At 35.8% G+C, this 16,245-nt stretch overlaps 1 protein-coding gene across 2 annotated transcripts; it reads right to left on the bottom strand.

Moving 5' to 3' along the window:
• Positions 1-402: 402 nt before the first annotated feature.
• On the bottom strand, positions 403-15,465 carry LOC115983166 (RAB6A-GEF complex partner protein 1-like). Of its 2 annotated transcripts, XR_004089898.1 has the most exons (24): positions 15,053-15,465; positions 14,764-14,871; positions 13,210-13,358; positions 12,355-12,436; positions 11,779-12,194; positions 10,328-10,760; positions 10,016-10,239; positions 8,554-8,749; positions 8,256-8,401; positions 8,008-8,182; positions 7,828-7,881; positions 6,874-7,053; positions 5,992-6,104; positions 5,282-5,461; positions 4,671-4,728; positions 4,128-4,187; positions 3,957-3,998; positions 3,727-3,854; positions 3,493-3,625; positions 3,331-3,408; positions 2,054-2,170; positions 1,113-1,175; positions 754-1,014; positions 403-668 (listed from the first exon to the last, which is right to left on the bottom strand). XR_004089898.1 is itself a non-coding variant. In XM_031105793.1 (23 exons), the coding sequence occupies exons 1-23, from the start codon at positions 15,197-15,199 to the stop codon at positions 931-933; spliced, it is 3,366 nt and encodes a 1,121-aa protein (XP_030961653.1). In that variant the 5' UTR covers positions 15,200-15,465; the 3' UTR covers positions 403-930. The 2 variants fall into 2 exon arrangements, 1 of the variants encoding a protein (XP_030961653.1); XM_031105793.1 differs by having other exon boundaries at positions 403-1,014.
• Between the last annotated feature and the right edge of the window lie 780 nt (positions 15,466-16,245).

The raw sequence follows: 16,245 nt of genomic DNA, 5'->3' as shown, positions 1-16,245 counted from the left end.
CATTCTCCCAAATAAAAAAGTAGCCAATCCAGTACATTCCTTTATGAAGAATCAAGTGGATCGTTTCTGTATGTAGAAAACCAGTCGATGTGATCACATTGCAATGAATTTCTTGAATTTTCTCATCTGAAGGGAGTGCAATATTAACCACGTTACATGTCATTGGTTACATTCATGTGAGGGATGGCGAAAACAACATAATTTGCAAACATCAATGTGACTCTACCGAGTTTTCCAATAAAAAAATATCAAGTTTAGCCACAATTCCTCACAAATTTTTTTCATAAATGTTGAGGTAGCAGGTTGTTAAGTGGTTGGCTCATTTTGTGTGTGTGTGTGTGTGTGTGTGTGTGTGTGTGTGTGTTTGTGAGAGAGAGAGAGAGAGAGAGAGAGAGTTGAAAATGAGGCTAAGGAGACACTTCCATTTCCCCTATCCTTGGTTGGTAGTTTAGTAGACTAAGCTCTCCACGTTTACCATGTGATAAACTGGATATTGGGATAAGTGTGAACCAATAAAATTGCAGAAACACCTACACGATCAAAGGCTCTTTTTCTATATATAGAAATTATACATGTGAATAAATAAACAATTTAAAAAATGAAAATGAAATATCAGGAGGCAGTTAACTGCGCATAGGTCTCCCCATGTAGGTTTTGTTCCTCCTTACCTATAAAAAAGAACAATTCTATTATTCCAATGAGACTAGCAATACCATCATTTTCATTCAAAAGATTAGATACAAAATGGACAACATGATTTATTTCCTGGTGCTCATTGTCCGCTCCATTCAACGGACCGATGGATGCTTGGTCATTTGTATGGGATTTGACTGATATTTGCTCCGGCCAAGGAAATGTTCCCATTGAATTATTCCAATTAGCAACAATCTGTTGCCGAAGTCTAGGCTTGGAAATCCAAAACTGCCCTTGCTAATCTTCCAAATTTGTGACTGATGAAAGTTTCTCTTCCAAGTCTTCAAGCAGATCATGGTATTCAGCAAACACTGGATGTGACTGAAAATCATTGATCAACAAAGAACCCTGAGATATACATATATATGACCAATTTCATGATTATTGTTAAAATCAAGAAAGCATTGAAGCATACATACCAGCAGGGTAATGCTATATGCTTTCCATAACCGCATATCATGCCGGAAAAGATCTAAAAGGACCTGGGCAAATTCACAAGGAACATGGGTTAAAAAGGGTCCAGAGTTACTTTAAGAAAAAAGATAAGATCCCCTGGAATTAAATCCTTCAATTCCCTCCAATTGTTATTTAGATTTAAGACATGACATTTAAAATCAAATAAATGCCAAGTGTAACACATCTGGCTAAAAATGTGAGGGAATTGGAGGATTCAATTGGAGGGGATCCTTTCCCCTTTAAGACCAACCTAGATGAGACATAAATATTGCTCTGTTCTACTTCTACCCTATCTTTCACCGAAAAATCCCCCTGCCACCTATACACCATTTTTGCATGCATGTATCCATGCAGGATAAGGTTAAGCATCAATGCTTTTCTGCACATACTAGTCAAAGACTCCTCTATTGGCACAAGGCTAGGATGACAAAAAACTATCATTTAAACATATTTTAATCCTACTTTTTAACTTCCAGTACTGGCTTTCCTCAGCTTTGCCACCATTAATTTTATTTATCACTAGTACACAAATTTTGAGAGGCGAGAACATTCAGCTACAAAATGTCAGATGTATATGGTATATACAAGAATACAAGCAATTCCAAAATCGTTAAGTAATTGCCTCCAAGATATATAGGTGAGATCTTAACCAAAAAAGAATTGTTAACTTTACGAAATTTCCACAAATAATCCCTTCAAGAGTAAACATAATAAGAGTTATCCTTGTTAGAGTTTGAAAATTCTCAGTACAGAAATTACAATCCCAATAATAAGACATTCTTCATTAGTTTCTCATAAATCATGAAAGCTAATACTGATCTCAGACAAGTAATACACCAACAATGCCTATGCATGAACCAACAATTTTAGAGACCAGAGCTTGTAAAAAGGAATCCAAGTGTACCTCAGATCGTCTTAGAAGTGTAGCCAATACAACTATCCACTCTTTGAACTTGACAGAGCACATATGAGCCAAAAGGAATTCGGCATCCAACCGGCTCTGCAAAGTACTCATTTGAAGCTGCAAACACAAAGAGTGGATTTAGTAAGGGGAGAGAGAGTCCAAAAAACAAAAATAATACGGAAAACCAAATATTCTGGTATTAAATGCATTGTCATGCTTTGTGCTTTAAGACATATTCAAGCCTCAGCATCAATTCCTCTCTGTTTACACTTCAACAAATACACTAGGTACCCGTTTGGATCACATCCAGCGTGTCCACGTCTGGCGTTTTTGGCTTTTTCTTTTTCTTTTTTCTTTTTTTTTTTTAACAGTGTTTTTGGTGTGAATAGTAATCCTGAAATTATTTTTTTATTGTTTTCAGTTTTCAACAAAATAAGCAGTATCCAAACGCACCCTAGGATCCATTGTTCCTTATATGGAAAAACCCATCAGGATTCAACATTTCTTCTTGACATGTGATGAAACCCAAACTACAACAAACTGAGCCTAGCTGCCCTACCAAATTAGAAAACTTAAGATCCCTCAGCTCTAAACAAGGATAGATTGGAAACTATGACTAAGGCTATTATTAGCTAGCCAGTCAGCTGAGAACTTCCTCTTCGCAAATGAAGAAAGAGACAGCCCCAACATCAACCATTTGCAGACAGGGAAAGTTAGGATAGCAAGTTGCCATCTCACCATTCAATAGCTGGAGCAAAGTACCTGAGTCTATCTTTACCCTTGAGCAGCCTTCTATTTTACTACAGGTAGGCCACAGCATAATGCCCCTTGCTCAGTCATAGAACAAATCCATGAATAATATGAAAAGCTTGCCAGTCAAGCTTCGTAGATCAGTCCTGCCCCACTAGCTCATCACCCATTTAATTTGACCCACCCCTTGTGAGATTCCAATTGTTCATATTCATAAGAAGCTTTATCTTATTCCAAATTTCAGTATAAACCATTGCAATTGATCAACCAACACATGACCAGAGGACAATAATAAATGGTCTCATTTTTAACCTAATTTTTATGACATTATAATTACTTTCGGCATATACCCATTACAAAGGCTGAATCAGGATAGGCACCTAGGAAAATAACATAAAAATGAAATAAAACCAAAAGAAAATGGCAGAGAGAGAGAAGGGTGATGCTAGGCTGTTAATATGTGACTTTAAAAATTTTTAACAATAAATTAACAAGGATTTTGAGCATTTAAGAGTTTCCAGTCATGCCTTTTGCCCAATTAGTTCAAGCCCTGAAGCAAAGTTTTCCAAGCGAGCAGATCCATATCTTTCTCTTTGAAGATACTCCTGCAACATACAGTTGTCAAAAAATTAAATCACTTCACAGTAGAACATAATGATTCAGGAAGAAAAAACACAACCTTCTCTTACCACTAAATCAAACTGAGTGCCTTTTACAAATGCAACAAGCTTAGAAAGTTCTTTCCCTGACATTAAATAACTCGCATGGTTTTCTAAGATACTCTTAACAGAAGCAATATGAGCACTCTGCTCCTTGAATGAGCTGACAGGAGAAATAAGATGCTTAGTTAGTATCATTTGGAATGCCAAAGCTTGCGGGGACTGGGAATCATAAAAAAAATATTAAACATAAAAATGTACAACCTTTTCTCCGAGGACTGCCTCCGGTAATTAGGGCGGAAAAGAAAATAGCCCAAGATTCTAGGAGATAATTTGTCTGAATCTGTAGATGCATGTTCATAATCCCTTCCTGATCTCAGCAAGAACCTTACCTAAGAACAACAAAATAAAATAAAATTTATTATTATCCCCTCTCGAGATACAGGTATCAATGTTGAAAAAAGCATATAATAATAATCATGTCGAATTCATACCAGCTCCCCAGCAAGTTCATATAATGATTCATCAAGCGTTGCCTGCAGAGGGTTTGACAATCACTGTCAAAGATAACTCTTAAAGAAAAATAATAAAGCAAAAAAGGGGGAAAAAAAGGGTTTGAAAACGGATTTTTTTTTTTTAAAAAAAAACCAACTACTAGTCTCTACCTGTAATAACCGTAAAGCACAGTACTGACTCACAGCAGGACCTTCAAGTTTAGCAATCACCTGAAACATTCAAGATGAAATAAGTCAATAGATTCTCATAACCAGAAATAACACAAAAAATGGGGGGCATATACTATGTACTTATGCATGGCCTGGTAACCACAGCAAAAGGGATTCAAAAACTTTCATCTCCTTCCACAATACATCTACAGTTCAGTTGCAGGGTTCAAAGTTTCTTCTTCCAACCAACACAAGGCACAATTGTCTCACCAACCAAATTCTATCTGAAAAACACCCTAAAAGACATAATTCTTGGAAACACAATCACTTGATAAAGCATTGGATGATCCATGGAAAGTTATCTAATCAGGAGACAAGATTTACAGCACTATTTTTTAGTGAAGACACGTATACTGAAGAATGGTACTAGCTACCCCTTATTTCACAGTTAACCTTAACCCCTATCAAGAGAAAAGAACTATTGGCAGAAAATAGAGGAAGAAGAAGAAGCAAAACCATGATAATTTCCAAACAATTTCTTACGAGTATATAGCAAGCAGCAGTACGGTACCATCTCCGCTGGAAGCACTCCTCAAACAACCTAAACAATGAAAAAAAAAACACACTTTTGAGATTATAAGGCATCGATGTTAAGCAAACACGGAAACAAAATGAGAACATTTAAATTCTAGATTGTTCAATTGAGCTAATGATGTAACTGACACAAGTGATGTCCAACAACTGATAGAATAAGAACAACAAATCAAGGCAATTTATGGACCACAGATGTGTGGGAATTGGTTTTTTTATTATTATTATTTTATAATTCAATGGTTGAACTTGGGCCAAGAGGTGCCAGTCAAGCTAAATGGCTCTCAGCATGTGGAAAATGGTATGTTATGTCCACATAATAACTTTTGTCTTGATGAGGCACAAACTATGGACTAATCAAGCACAAGTCTGGGGACCAAAGGCCAACCAGGTCTACCAGCACAATCTGCAGGAAATCTGAAAGACTTCCAAACCACATTCAAACAACATTCTTTATCCTTCTTACACAAGTTCCTAAATATACATGATTCTAATACACTTCAAATGTGAAGTAAAATTATTCAAGAAAAAATAGATAGAAAAATTGAAGTGAAACACTGAACTCTGTAGATCTTCCAGCAGCAGAAAACAAATCCGCCCAATGTCGACCATCCGTTTTTCTTGCAACACTTACAACCACATCAAAATACTCGGGGAAACTTCTGATCAAATCACAGGTCTTCTCCAGAAGAGAGAATTTAGCATATTTAGAGACTGAGACATTGTTCTTGCTTACATTTTGCCTGCAATACAGTTAGCATAGTCAATGACATAGTTCTTTATATACACAGATGGACAAATACAGCGATCATTATAAATTCCAATATATTGACAAATAACCTAGAAAGAGAGATTAATTAATGCAAAAGGTCAAGCAAAATATACCCAACCACTCTGTATAGTGTAGCTCTCATAAAAGTAACCTCTGCCAATTAGAAAATACTGCTAGAGGTCATATAATTTAATAGCAAGGAAAGCATTAACTAATGTTAATGAAGAATACACTAGATTAAGGTGCCAACTAGCATGTTGAGATGATAATATCTATGGTGTTCAAGGACTGGGATGAAATCCGGCCTTCATAAATATTTAGGGGGTTTTATCATTAGGGAGGAATCTACCCACATTGTATTGCCAAGTTGCCAACCATTCCCAATAATATAGTCTATAGGAAGCTATTTTGGACACTGATCTTCTACAACTCGTTACACCATTAAAGTATTCATGCTCAAAGTCAGACTCATTCAATTTCCCTTCCTTTATTTGAAAATACCTGGTTATTTCTGTATCAAATACAGTGAATAGAAGCCACTCCAGACAATGTGAAAAATGAGGCTTTTCTGCTGATAATTGTGCCAACCTTAAAGCCTCCTCCCTTTTGTCCCTCTGGCAGACACACATACAAAAACTGAATTAGAAGAAAAGCATCTCAAATATAATAAAGAACACTGTTATTCAACTTACATGAACTTCAAGCAGCTTCGGGTATTGGATTAAGCCAACAAAATCAACCAAGGAAAGTAAATTATCCTTGCTTGACAAGAGAAAACTTCATTCCAAAATCGTAGGAATACTAATGATGTCAGATTCCTACCAACCAGCAATAAACAGAACACTACATATATTCTTATGACTTTATCAACGCTTTTGAAATGCAAACTTTTTGATGAATAAGTTTTCGAAATACAATTGTCTAGACACTGGCCCTGCTAATATCCTAAGGACCATCCAAGGGCCAACTTGGTTGAGAGACTCTGTATTACACATGGTAATTTTTAGTTAATGACACATCTATAAGGATCTATTGCATATGAATACACTGAAGCGAGTATCAAACTACTCTGACCAAATTTTCTCTCATTGGACAAGCAAAACATAAGGCAAAGTCCTGAGATTGGGAATTTCCAAGTGAAAGCATGAGGTCAGGGAATTCATGCTATCTGCAGTAGAATTAGATCTAGGTTTCTTTCAAACAGTCCTAACACGTTCTTGTGCAAAAACAATCACCTCCCCCTGCCCCCAACAAAAAAAAAAATTCAAATAAAATGTGCAGCGAGGTGTGGGGAGTGTCCAGTTGAGGAAAAGAAAGTTTGTTTATGGTTTTAGGAGACATTGGACATCCATATCAAAGAACATAACAACGCAAAAGTAGTACCTGAAGAAGGTGACGAAGTAGGCAATGCAGTATAGTTTGAGCTTGAGGAGTAGGCTCAAAACATGGAAATTCAGTGCATGCTGAAAACGACATTCTCTGGGAAACGCCAACAACAACACCAGCATTTGGAAGAAGCCCCAGAGGGTATACTTCACGATCGAATTCCAGCTCCGGATCCAACTAAAAATGAAGGCCGAGTTACTTTACCAACTCAAGGTACATGGACCAAATACCAGATCAAATTTCTTTAAGTCCCACAAATTCATTTTTGAATATGAATATACATAAAGTTGAACACTTTTTTTTTTTTTTTTGAAAAGCAAAATTAATAATAAATAGGTAAATCGAACACATCACCAGTAGGTTGAAGCCATTTAACATCTGGTCTTAATTCAAACAGAAAATTTAATATCTCATTACCAAAGGTAAATACATTTACAGGCCATATTTCTTGCATGAAAGACAGACCAGAACAGAGAACAGAACTAAGCCCATCTTATAAATTAAAAAGAACAAGAAAAAGAGATACGTCTCTTATAGCATCAGGTAAAGGCAATCAAAAACATTTAACACTGAACTCCTATATGACATGAATTAGTGGAACTACTATTTTACCTATAGCCTAGCTGATAGCTTTGCAAATGAACAAATCAGTAATTGAATTGCCCAAAATACAGGTTGTACCTAGTGCACAAAGGTCTCACTTTTACGAGGTTTGGGAGAGGTCATGGTAGGCAGCCTTACTCCCAATTTATTGGAGAGGCTGATTCCCAAACTCAAACCCACAACCTACTGCATTTGGTGGAAGGCACTTGCCATCACACCAAGGCTTGACCTCAATTGAATTATCCAATATGAGGAAGAAAATTACACAACTGAAAACAAACTTCGAAAAATCACATGTCCTATCTGCCAAAAAACCCACAATATAAAGAGTCTTGAAAACATGCATACCTGCATGAAATCCTCCTGCTTAAAAGGGTCAACACCAGGAGATGGATACCAAACCTGTAAAAATAAGCTTCCAACCAGAATCTATATCAGACAAGTACAAATGACCAAAACTAATGGTAAATCATAATAAACAAGATGATTAAGAGTATTAAAATTCAATAGACCTCAACAGTTCATTACCTGCATTCCTCGGTGGCCATAATCTAACCACGAAACTTCCTCAATTAGATTTACTTTCTCCTCTGATTGACCACAAGTGACCCAAAATAATTCAACAGAGTCGGTAAGCTCCCTTTCACGTCCTTCATCCAAATCAAGAAGTGAAAGCTCCCCATTCACCCTCAATATCAAACATCTAGCAAAACATGTGTCCATTCAGAGGATTATGTTTGTGAAAGTTTCTAAGTATCACTTTGGAGGACACATACCTTGCAGGCTCACTAAGTAACAGATCCGGAGAGGAAGAAATATGATTGTTTGGGATATTATCTCTGGGAAGCTGATCAGGGATAAAGCGCATAGCTGCAGGATGGCTCTTTGCAGTCATGATTGAGAGTTCCCGTACTGTAGAAAGCTGTTTGTCATTTTATCACTTAAAAATGTATGAAGTATAAAGTTTTATTAAAGCACTCATTCAGAGTGCAAACAGAAGCTTCAAAAGTACAGAAAGTAGGATCATTTCCAATGATATACTTAAAGAAGAACAGCTGAGAAACAGGCCTTTACCTGTAAATCTGGTGTACTAGAAGGTGTCAATTCACCTAATAATTTCACATGGAATATGTGGACATCAAATGGCCGATACGTAACAAGAATGTATTCTTGATAGACATCCATCACCATTGGCTTGGCAAGCAAAGGTTTCCGACCAAGCAGTGAGCTCTGATCAAGGTGATATCTAGGATAAAAAAGCAACTCATACCTGCAAAGGATCAATTATTTTAGATTTATATACAATGATGTCCTGCAATACAAAATAAACAAATCGTGCATTTTAGCTATTAGAGGAGCAAAATGCAAACAAATAAAGCCATAGAAATACCACGAAGTGAATTACATATACAAAGGGATAAGGCCTATGATGCAGCCATGGAAGCCTAATTTGTTACTACTTCAAAAATTTCATCTATTCAAGATTTATTTTATGGGGCCCACTGTGAAGTCCACTAAAATAAAAGTCATGTGGTTTTAAAATCATAGTACGTGTCCTAGGGTTAAAAATGTTTTTTAATTTGGGTTTTTATTTGACAAGTTATGATTAATTTTTTATTTAGGGGCAAAACTATAATTTCCACAATCCCTAAAAAAAAAAAATTAAGATCCCAAAGAATTAAGTGTATTTTTTGGTAATTTAATTTGAGTCAAATTTATATGATATCCCAAGTATCTTAGGCTTCTTTTGGAGTCCTAGATAGTATTTTATTACTTATTACCTTATTAAGTTTTTAGTTTACTATTTTTTTATATAGGTATTAAGTTTTTAGTTTACTATTTTTTTATATAGGTATTAAGTTTTTAGTTTACTAGTCAAACTAGGAGTTCTAATACTGCAAGTCCAGATATATTTTTGTGCTAAATGTACTCAAAGAATTGGTGGAGTTGATTAATAAAAAAAATTTTGATAGGTGGAGTAGATTAATAAAATTATTGAGTGTTTTTAGCATTGAGGCACATTGTCCTTATTATTCCTTTTTTCCCTTTCTATTCTCACTTTCTTTTTTTTTCTCTTTCTTATGGTACTGGTCATACAAACGCTATAAATTTTTTTCTATACTTATTTCCTTACAACCCCAAGTCAAACCCTTCTTCTTGCCTATCAAAAGATTCAAAACCATCAAGTCCCACATACTTTCTCGATCAAATAACCATATTTATTAATAAACAAAAACAAAAAAGATACTCATCAAACCCTAGCCAATTTTGAGCACTAACCCTTTCTTCTACAACTCTAAACTTAGATTCACAAATTCTCCTAAACCTTAGCCCACCATAAACGCACATAGAAAAATTCCCCAATTTGTCCATCCTACGGCTGCCTAAGCAATCAGCAAATTCAGTGAATAGGCTTACCTCAATATAACATATATAGAGCAATAGTTCATAAATTATCATCATTTTTCAAACAGATTAAAACAAACTTGGAATAGACTAAATAAATGAAACATGGAACCATGGATAATCATCTCACGTGTTAGAAGCATCAATGTAGTTGCAGACAACAACGATCTTCCCCAGCCATAACAAACCTTTGCACTGAATCTTTTGCTCCTGAGTAATATCTCCAAAGACTCTCCATTTTTTCAACCGTATATCATATATGATTAACCCATGGAGACCAGAAACTGCCAAGTACATTCCATCCTTGCTAGCAGCCACATGTTGAACTGGCCAATTTTGGGAGATGTATGAAACCTGAGCCAAGGCAAATCCAAATCAGTAAAATCCATATTGCAAGGACATCAAATAAGGATTTTCCAAGTTTGTAAGTTGAATGCGTAACTGGAAGGTTAAGATGTAGCATTTTAAGATCGTCAGTATCTTCAGACTGCACAACAAGCAACCGATCTTCCCCATAAATAACTTGACGAACATGTGTTGTTCCTGAAACTCCTCTGTTTAGGCAACATTTGCCAAAAGAAAATGCAAGAATTCTCTCAGAAGATCCTTCCTCAATAGCATAAAGCCTATATCCATATTCGTCCCACTGCATCAGTGAGGTGCCACCCATCAAAGGTTCATACTTACTATCCTGGTTTGGCTTAACCATTGGAGATGAGATAGAACTTAAACCAATCTGACGGATTGTCGACATCAAACGGCACCCAGAAACAGACCAAACTGTAAGTCCTCTTAACTTCCACCCAACTGCAAAAGCTGAATTATCAGGTGTCCATGCAATACAACTGACAGAGCCAGTATCATCCATTGAATATCTGCAACATAATTACACCAAGACATAAAAGCCCATCATACTTCATGATCTATAACCTAGACCAATAAGAGTATATGATATAGACATCTAATCAAACTAGTAAATACTTTGATTTTTATAAGTCAACAGGAAAGAGCATTCCTCAAACTACTCGCAAATGCAGGTATTAATAATCATCAATTAAACTTTTGGACTCATCTTCAGAAACAGCAATACAAAGAAGATATTAGCAAATGAAATAAAATTCACTGTAGCATTTTGGTTTATCAATTTGAATGAACTGATCAAAAACAAAAATTCACAAACACAAACTTTGATACAAAAGCATCTCCAATATGAGTAATGACTTATAGTATATAACTAAATATACACAAAATTCGAAGTTACAGATTTAACTCAAGTCCACTCCAGCCAGTCTCATCTACTGATTACAGGATTTGAGTCATTCAACCCTTCCTCAGACATTCTTGGTTACTTGGAGCACGACTCTTCTTTTTCCTAACCCTTGTGCAGGTCATAGTGATGAAAGAAATATTAACCATGCAAGGGGAAAAACAATCACTTTTTGATAATTCGATAGTTCGGGGGTGGGGGGATTTGAATCCCGGAGGTCTCAATTGAAAAAGCCAAGAGGTGCCAACCAATTGAGCTACTAGGCTCTTGGCAAGGGGAGAACAATAACACAAAGATGAAAAAGAACAAAGGCAAGGGTAAGTTGATATAGACTCAAGATGAAAAGGAATGTTATTTTGAAAATCTTAGGTGACACAAATGTATTTATAGAAGAATCGGAGTTTTCAGTATCTAGCCCTACAAATTAAACTTTAAAAAAACAAAACAAAAACATTGATAAGTACACACGCACCCAATGGGTTTAAATCCACGACCATACCCTCCACCCATTCTTTTGAGAGAAGGAAAAGGCATCTGAGCTAGAGCTCAATGCCTACAAAGTAAAATAAAAAATTATTCAATTTTGCCACAAAATTTCTTGCTTTACTAATTCTATCAAGGCTTACCCCCAATCATACAAAGACACAGTACGAATAAGTGATGCAGATTCTGTCAGGTCATATAACTCAACAACTCCTCTTCTGGTACCAACAGCAAGGAGCTCTTGTTCTGAAGCAACTGAAGTACATACAGCATCACCAGAACCCAACCTTTTTTCAGCTTTAATAGATTCGGCTTGCTTTACACCTTTTTTACTGACTGAACATGACACCAGTTGCCCATCAGAATATAACACAAATAGCAACCTCAATGGAAGACAAAGCTCCAGCTGGATAATAGCAGACTTGCTGGAGATATTATGGTCAGATACAGTAACTCCTGGAGTCCCTCCAGAAGCAAAACCATTATCAAGAGAACTTGGTAATTGTGTAATTTCACTGCTATCACATGGAAAGGGATCAAGTTCAAATGATCCATAGAACTGTCAAGAAGACAATAGACAATAAGATGACCAATACAAGTAAAATAAAAATATCACTCAATACTAAATAGAATTTACGACACCAATGCTCAAAAAAAAAAATGTGCTAAACTGAATCAAAACAGCTAAAAAATTCTTGTGCCTATCAATTTAACGGTACCTCCCCCTTCCAAGAGATGTTGTATAAAGATCCATTAGAAAGTCCAACTAGCATATGTTTATTATCACATACAATATTGCTCCTGGCAAGACAAATAGTACCAGAAAAGATATCAGTATGAAACTAAAAAGAACAGATTATGAGACCAAACCATAAAAATAAAGGGCTAGCATACATAATGAAAATCAATTTTTAACATAATATCAAAATTGAACTAGCAAATACTAATGTTATCAAAAAAATTTAAAAGCAAGTCAGTCATATAATCAACAATATTAACCCCATTATAAAGGAACAATTTACTTATTGGATATAAATTGGCAAAAATTCAAATTAATGGAAAATTTGAGCAAGATAGATTCTTTTATGGACCATGTATCATTTATCCTACAAAACTTCCTTTTAGACTTCACCATACTTTTTTTTTTTTTCTTTTACGAGATACTTGGATGAGAGGAATGAAAAGGTCAAACAATGTACTGACACTCTGGGAAACATCAATTGAGCCTAAGTGACTTCCATTCAGTTAGTTGTTTATGCCAGTAAAGTAAAATTTGGAATCATTTACTACTACCTCCATTTTTTTAGACTAAGAACTATAACTGAAGTAAAAGTTCAATTCCATGAAATAAAAGTCAAGGGTTCAGTTGTTGATGCCGGTAAAGAAAAATTTAGAATCATTTACTACCTCTCCGTTTCACAAAGACTTTATTTCTGATTTACTACATGGATTTTTTTTTTTTTTTTTTATGACGATTGAATTTTGTAAAGTCTCAGGATATCTTTCCATTTTATTGAGATTAAAAGCTATAACTGAAGTAAAAGTTCAATTTTACTAAGTCAAAGAGTACTTACAATGCCAAGTCCTTCTCTGCAAAAGGCACCAGCTCACTAAGAAGAAGAGATATAGAAGCAAGAAATAAACTAGAAGGTTGCTTCCCTCCAATCTGTATTCTTTTCTCTGTAAACTGAACCTTAAAAATGTGAAGAAAGAAAGATGATGTCTGCAACAACCAAAAACAAAAAAGCATAAGCAATCTAAAAAACTTGTTAGAACCAAATCTGAAGAAAGAAACAAAAGGTATGCATTCAACACAAAAGTGCTACAGAAAATCACATTACATGCCTTTATCAAGACAATTAAAATTTAGTTCATAATGAGGGCTTTTTATCATCCTAAAAGATTAATGGTATGCAGTGCAAGCACACTTGTGGATGGCGAGATTAAGCCAATATTCCTTGGACCAAATGGCTTCTCCCCCCATAAGTAAGTGGTGGAGGGTGAGGCCATGGGTTCAACCCTATATTCGTTTGAGGTGTATATTTGCCTATTAAAAACACTCTTTCATTAACAGCATCAAGTCTTATTTCCTAGAATGCACGGACGCGGCTGGGAGGGTGCCGCACCTGAGTCCGACGCGGCGCGACGCGGTTGACCGCGCGTCGGTGCCGCGTCTGCGTTTTTTTTTTTTTTTTTTTTTTCTCAGATTCGCGCCGACGCGGCTCGATTCGCGCCGAATCGGCTTCGATTCGCGCCGAACCGGGCTGATTCGGCCAGAATCGGGCCGTATCGGTCCATATCGGCCGGCGACCGATACGGCCGAAACAGGCCGAAATAGGCCTTGAAAATCGCCGGAGAGACCGAAATTCTGACCTTAGATGCGTTTCTTGCCTTATTCTTTCTTTGTTTTGTGAATCAAGTATATTAATGTGTTTTTTAAGAATATTTTAATAGTAAAAATATATAGAAAATATAAATAAAAATATTTTTAATAATTTTTTAATCGCCGAGTCCCGCCGCACCCGGACCCTACTTTTTCAAAAATTGCCGAGTCCCGCACCCGCACCCGCACCCACACCCAAGTCCCGAAACGCACCCGTGCTTCATAGCTTATTTCCAGATATATTGAAACTACTAATGCTACACAAAATATTAAACGTCAGTAGTAGCTAATGAAAAGGTATATTCAAAGTCACGGGATCTCATTAACAAGTTATAGTAATCAATTAAAATGAATCTGCTGCCATTCTTTTTCCAAATGTGCACAGACAAATAGGCATGGCTACACATGAACAGCACAATGTAAGACAACTGACTTTGATTCCCAATTCCCTATTCCATTTGACATAGTGAGGCACTTTGTTCATTCACTTCCAAACATAATGCCCATCACCTTAGTGCTAATTCTAAACAATGTCATTGCCACATCAGTCAACAAAGGCAGTTATATAAGCAATCATCCAGATGTAAGCACAGTCAAGACATAGCCAAATACCTCCCCCCATGAAAGATCACATGTAGTAGAACTCAACACCAGTAGACTCTATATCACAATTTTGAAGAACTCACTGAAACACATTAATACAATAAACCAAAAAGTACACAAATAAAAACAATGAAACACTTACAAGAACAGCTATTAATTTGCCATCAGGACTCCACACAGCCTGCAAATTCTCTCCCTCCCGTTGCAGCGAATCCGAACTCCTCTTGTACTTCCCCAATCTCACTTTGTGCTAAAAACCCAAATCCCAAAACCAACCAAAAAACCATTAAAACAGTTAAAACCCAACAAAACACAGCATACCCACATCAAAAAAACCCACACCCAGAAAAACCCAGTTGGCAAAAACTCAAATACACACAAACCCACATACATTTCCACACAAATATACCAAAAAAAAAAAAAAATGGTACCTGGAACGAGCTCCATAGCTCTATATGAGAAGGGGACACGACCAACAAGAGACGATTGATGACTTTAAGGTATACGATCTGTTGGGAAGAGGGGTAAAGACCTTGTTCCAGTGGGATCACCTGAGGCCATCCATATGACATATACATCTTTCTTCTTGGGTTGGGGTTATCGTGATTTGGAATGGGATCTGAGAATTAGAGGGTTTGGAATGAATTGGATTTGTATGAGAAGGGAGAGAGATCTGATGCAATTCATTTTCTGTTGAAAATAGAGAGAGAAAGAGAGAGTGATGCTGATGCTGATGCTGATGCACCCATTTCAGTTTGGATCTCTCAACCTTCACAACAACCAGCTCTTTATTTTTTTGGGGTCTAATATTCCTATCTGGGTGGAAAATGTTAGTTTTTGTTGGTGCAAGATAGGACATTATACCAATGCACAACAACAAAAGAAACAAAGAACTGAAGAGGACCCATGGTCCCACCGAATGGAACTTGAAAGATGAGGACCATGGTGACCTGGATTATGTTAATCCTAGTTTTTTTTTTTTTTTTGGGAAATCTTTTATTTTTTATTTTTTAAAAGAAATTATAAATTTCATTCTTTAACTTTATCTATATTTATTCTCGAAAAAAAAAAAAAAAAAACTTTGTTGATATTGCTAACGAGACAATAAATTGTATTGATACCATATTTTATTCGCTTCAATTTGTATGCTAAAATCCTATTTTTTATAAAGAAATACTAAAATCATTGTTTTAATTATGGGCAGCTCTACATTTAAGTGAGAAGGTCACAAGACCACATTGACTTGCAAAAAAAAAAATATATATATATATATATATATATATGCTAAACTAAGTTATTGTAACTACCTTAATAAAAATGTTGAACACTCTGATTTGTGAATTATAAAAATTTGAGTTTAACAAAAATAATAGTAATGTTACATCCTCAATATTTTCATAATAATTTCGCAATAAATCCTATGTGGTAAGATTCTAATTTGGACGCAATACAGACATCACTTTTTTATCCACCAATAATAACTGATGGGTAATCAAAAAGTGTTTATCGTCCATGTGAATTGTTCAAAAGAAGAAGATTCGTCCAAGATAATGGGCTGGAAGGAAGAGAGAAAAATGCTAACGCCAAGGAGAAAGGTCATCTAAGAAAAATAGATCGTTTATGC

The sequence above is a fragment of the Quercus lobata genome, chromosome 4 (assembly GCF_001633185.2).
Source record: "Quercus lobata isolate SW786 chromosome 4, ValleyOak3.0 Primary Assembly, whole genome shotgun sequence".
Taxonomy (NCBI): Eukaryota; Viridiplantae; Streptophyta; class Magnoliopsida; order Fagales; family Fagaceae; genus Quercus; species Quercus lobata.
Note: the sequence above shows the minus strand (reverse complement) of the source record. Positions and strands in the feature narration are given on the sequence as shown.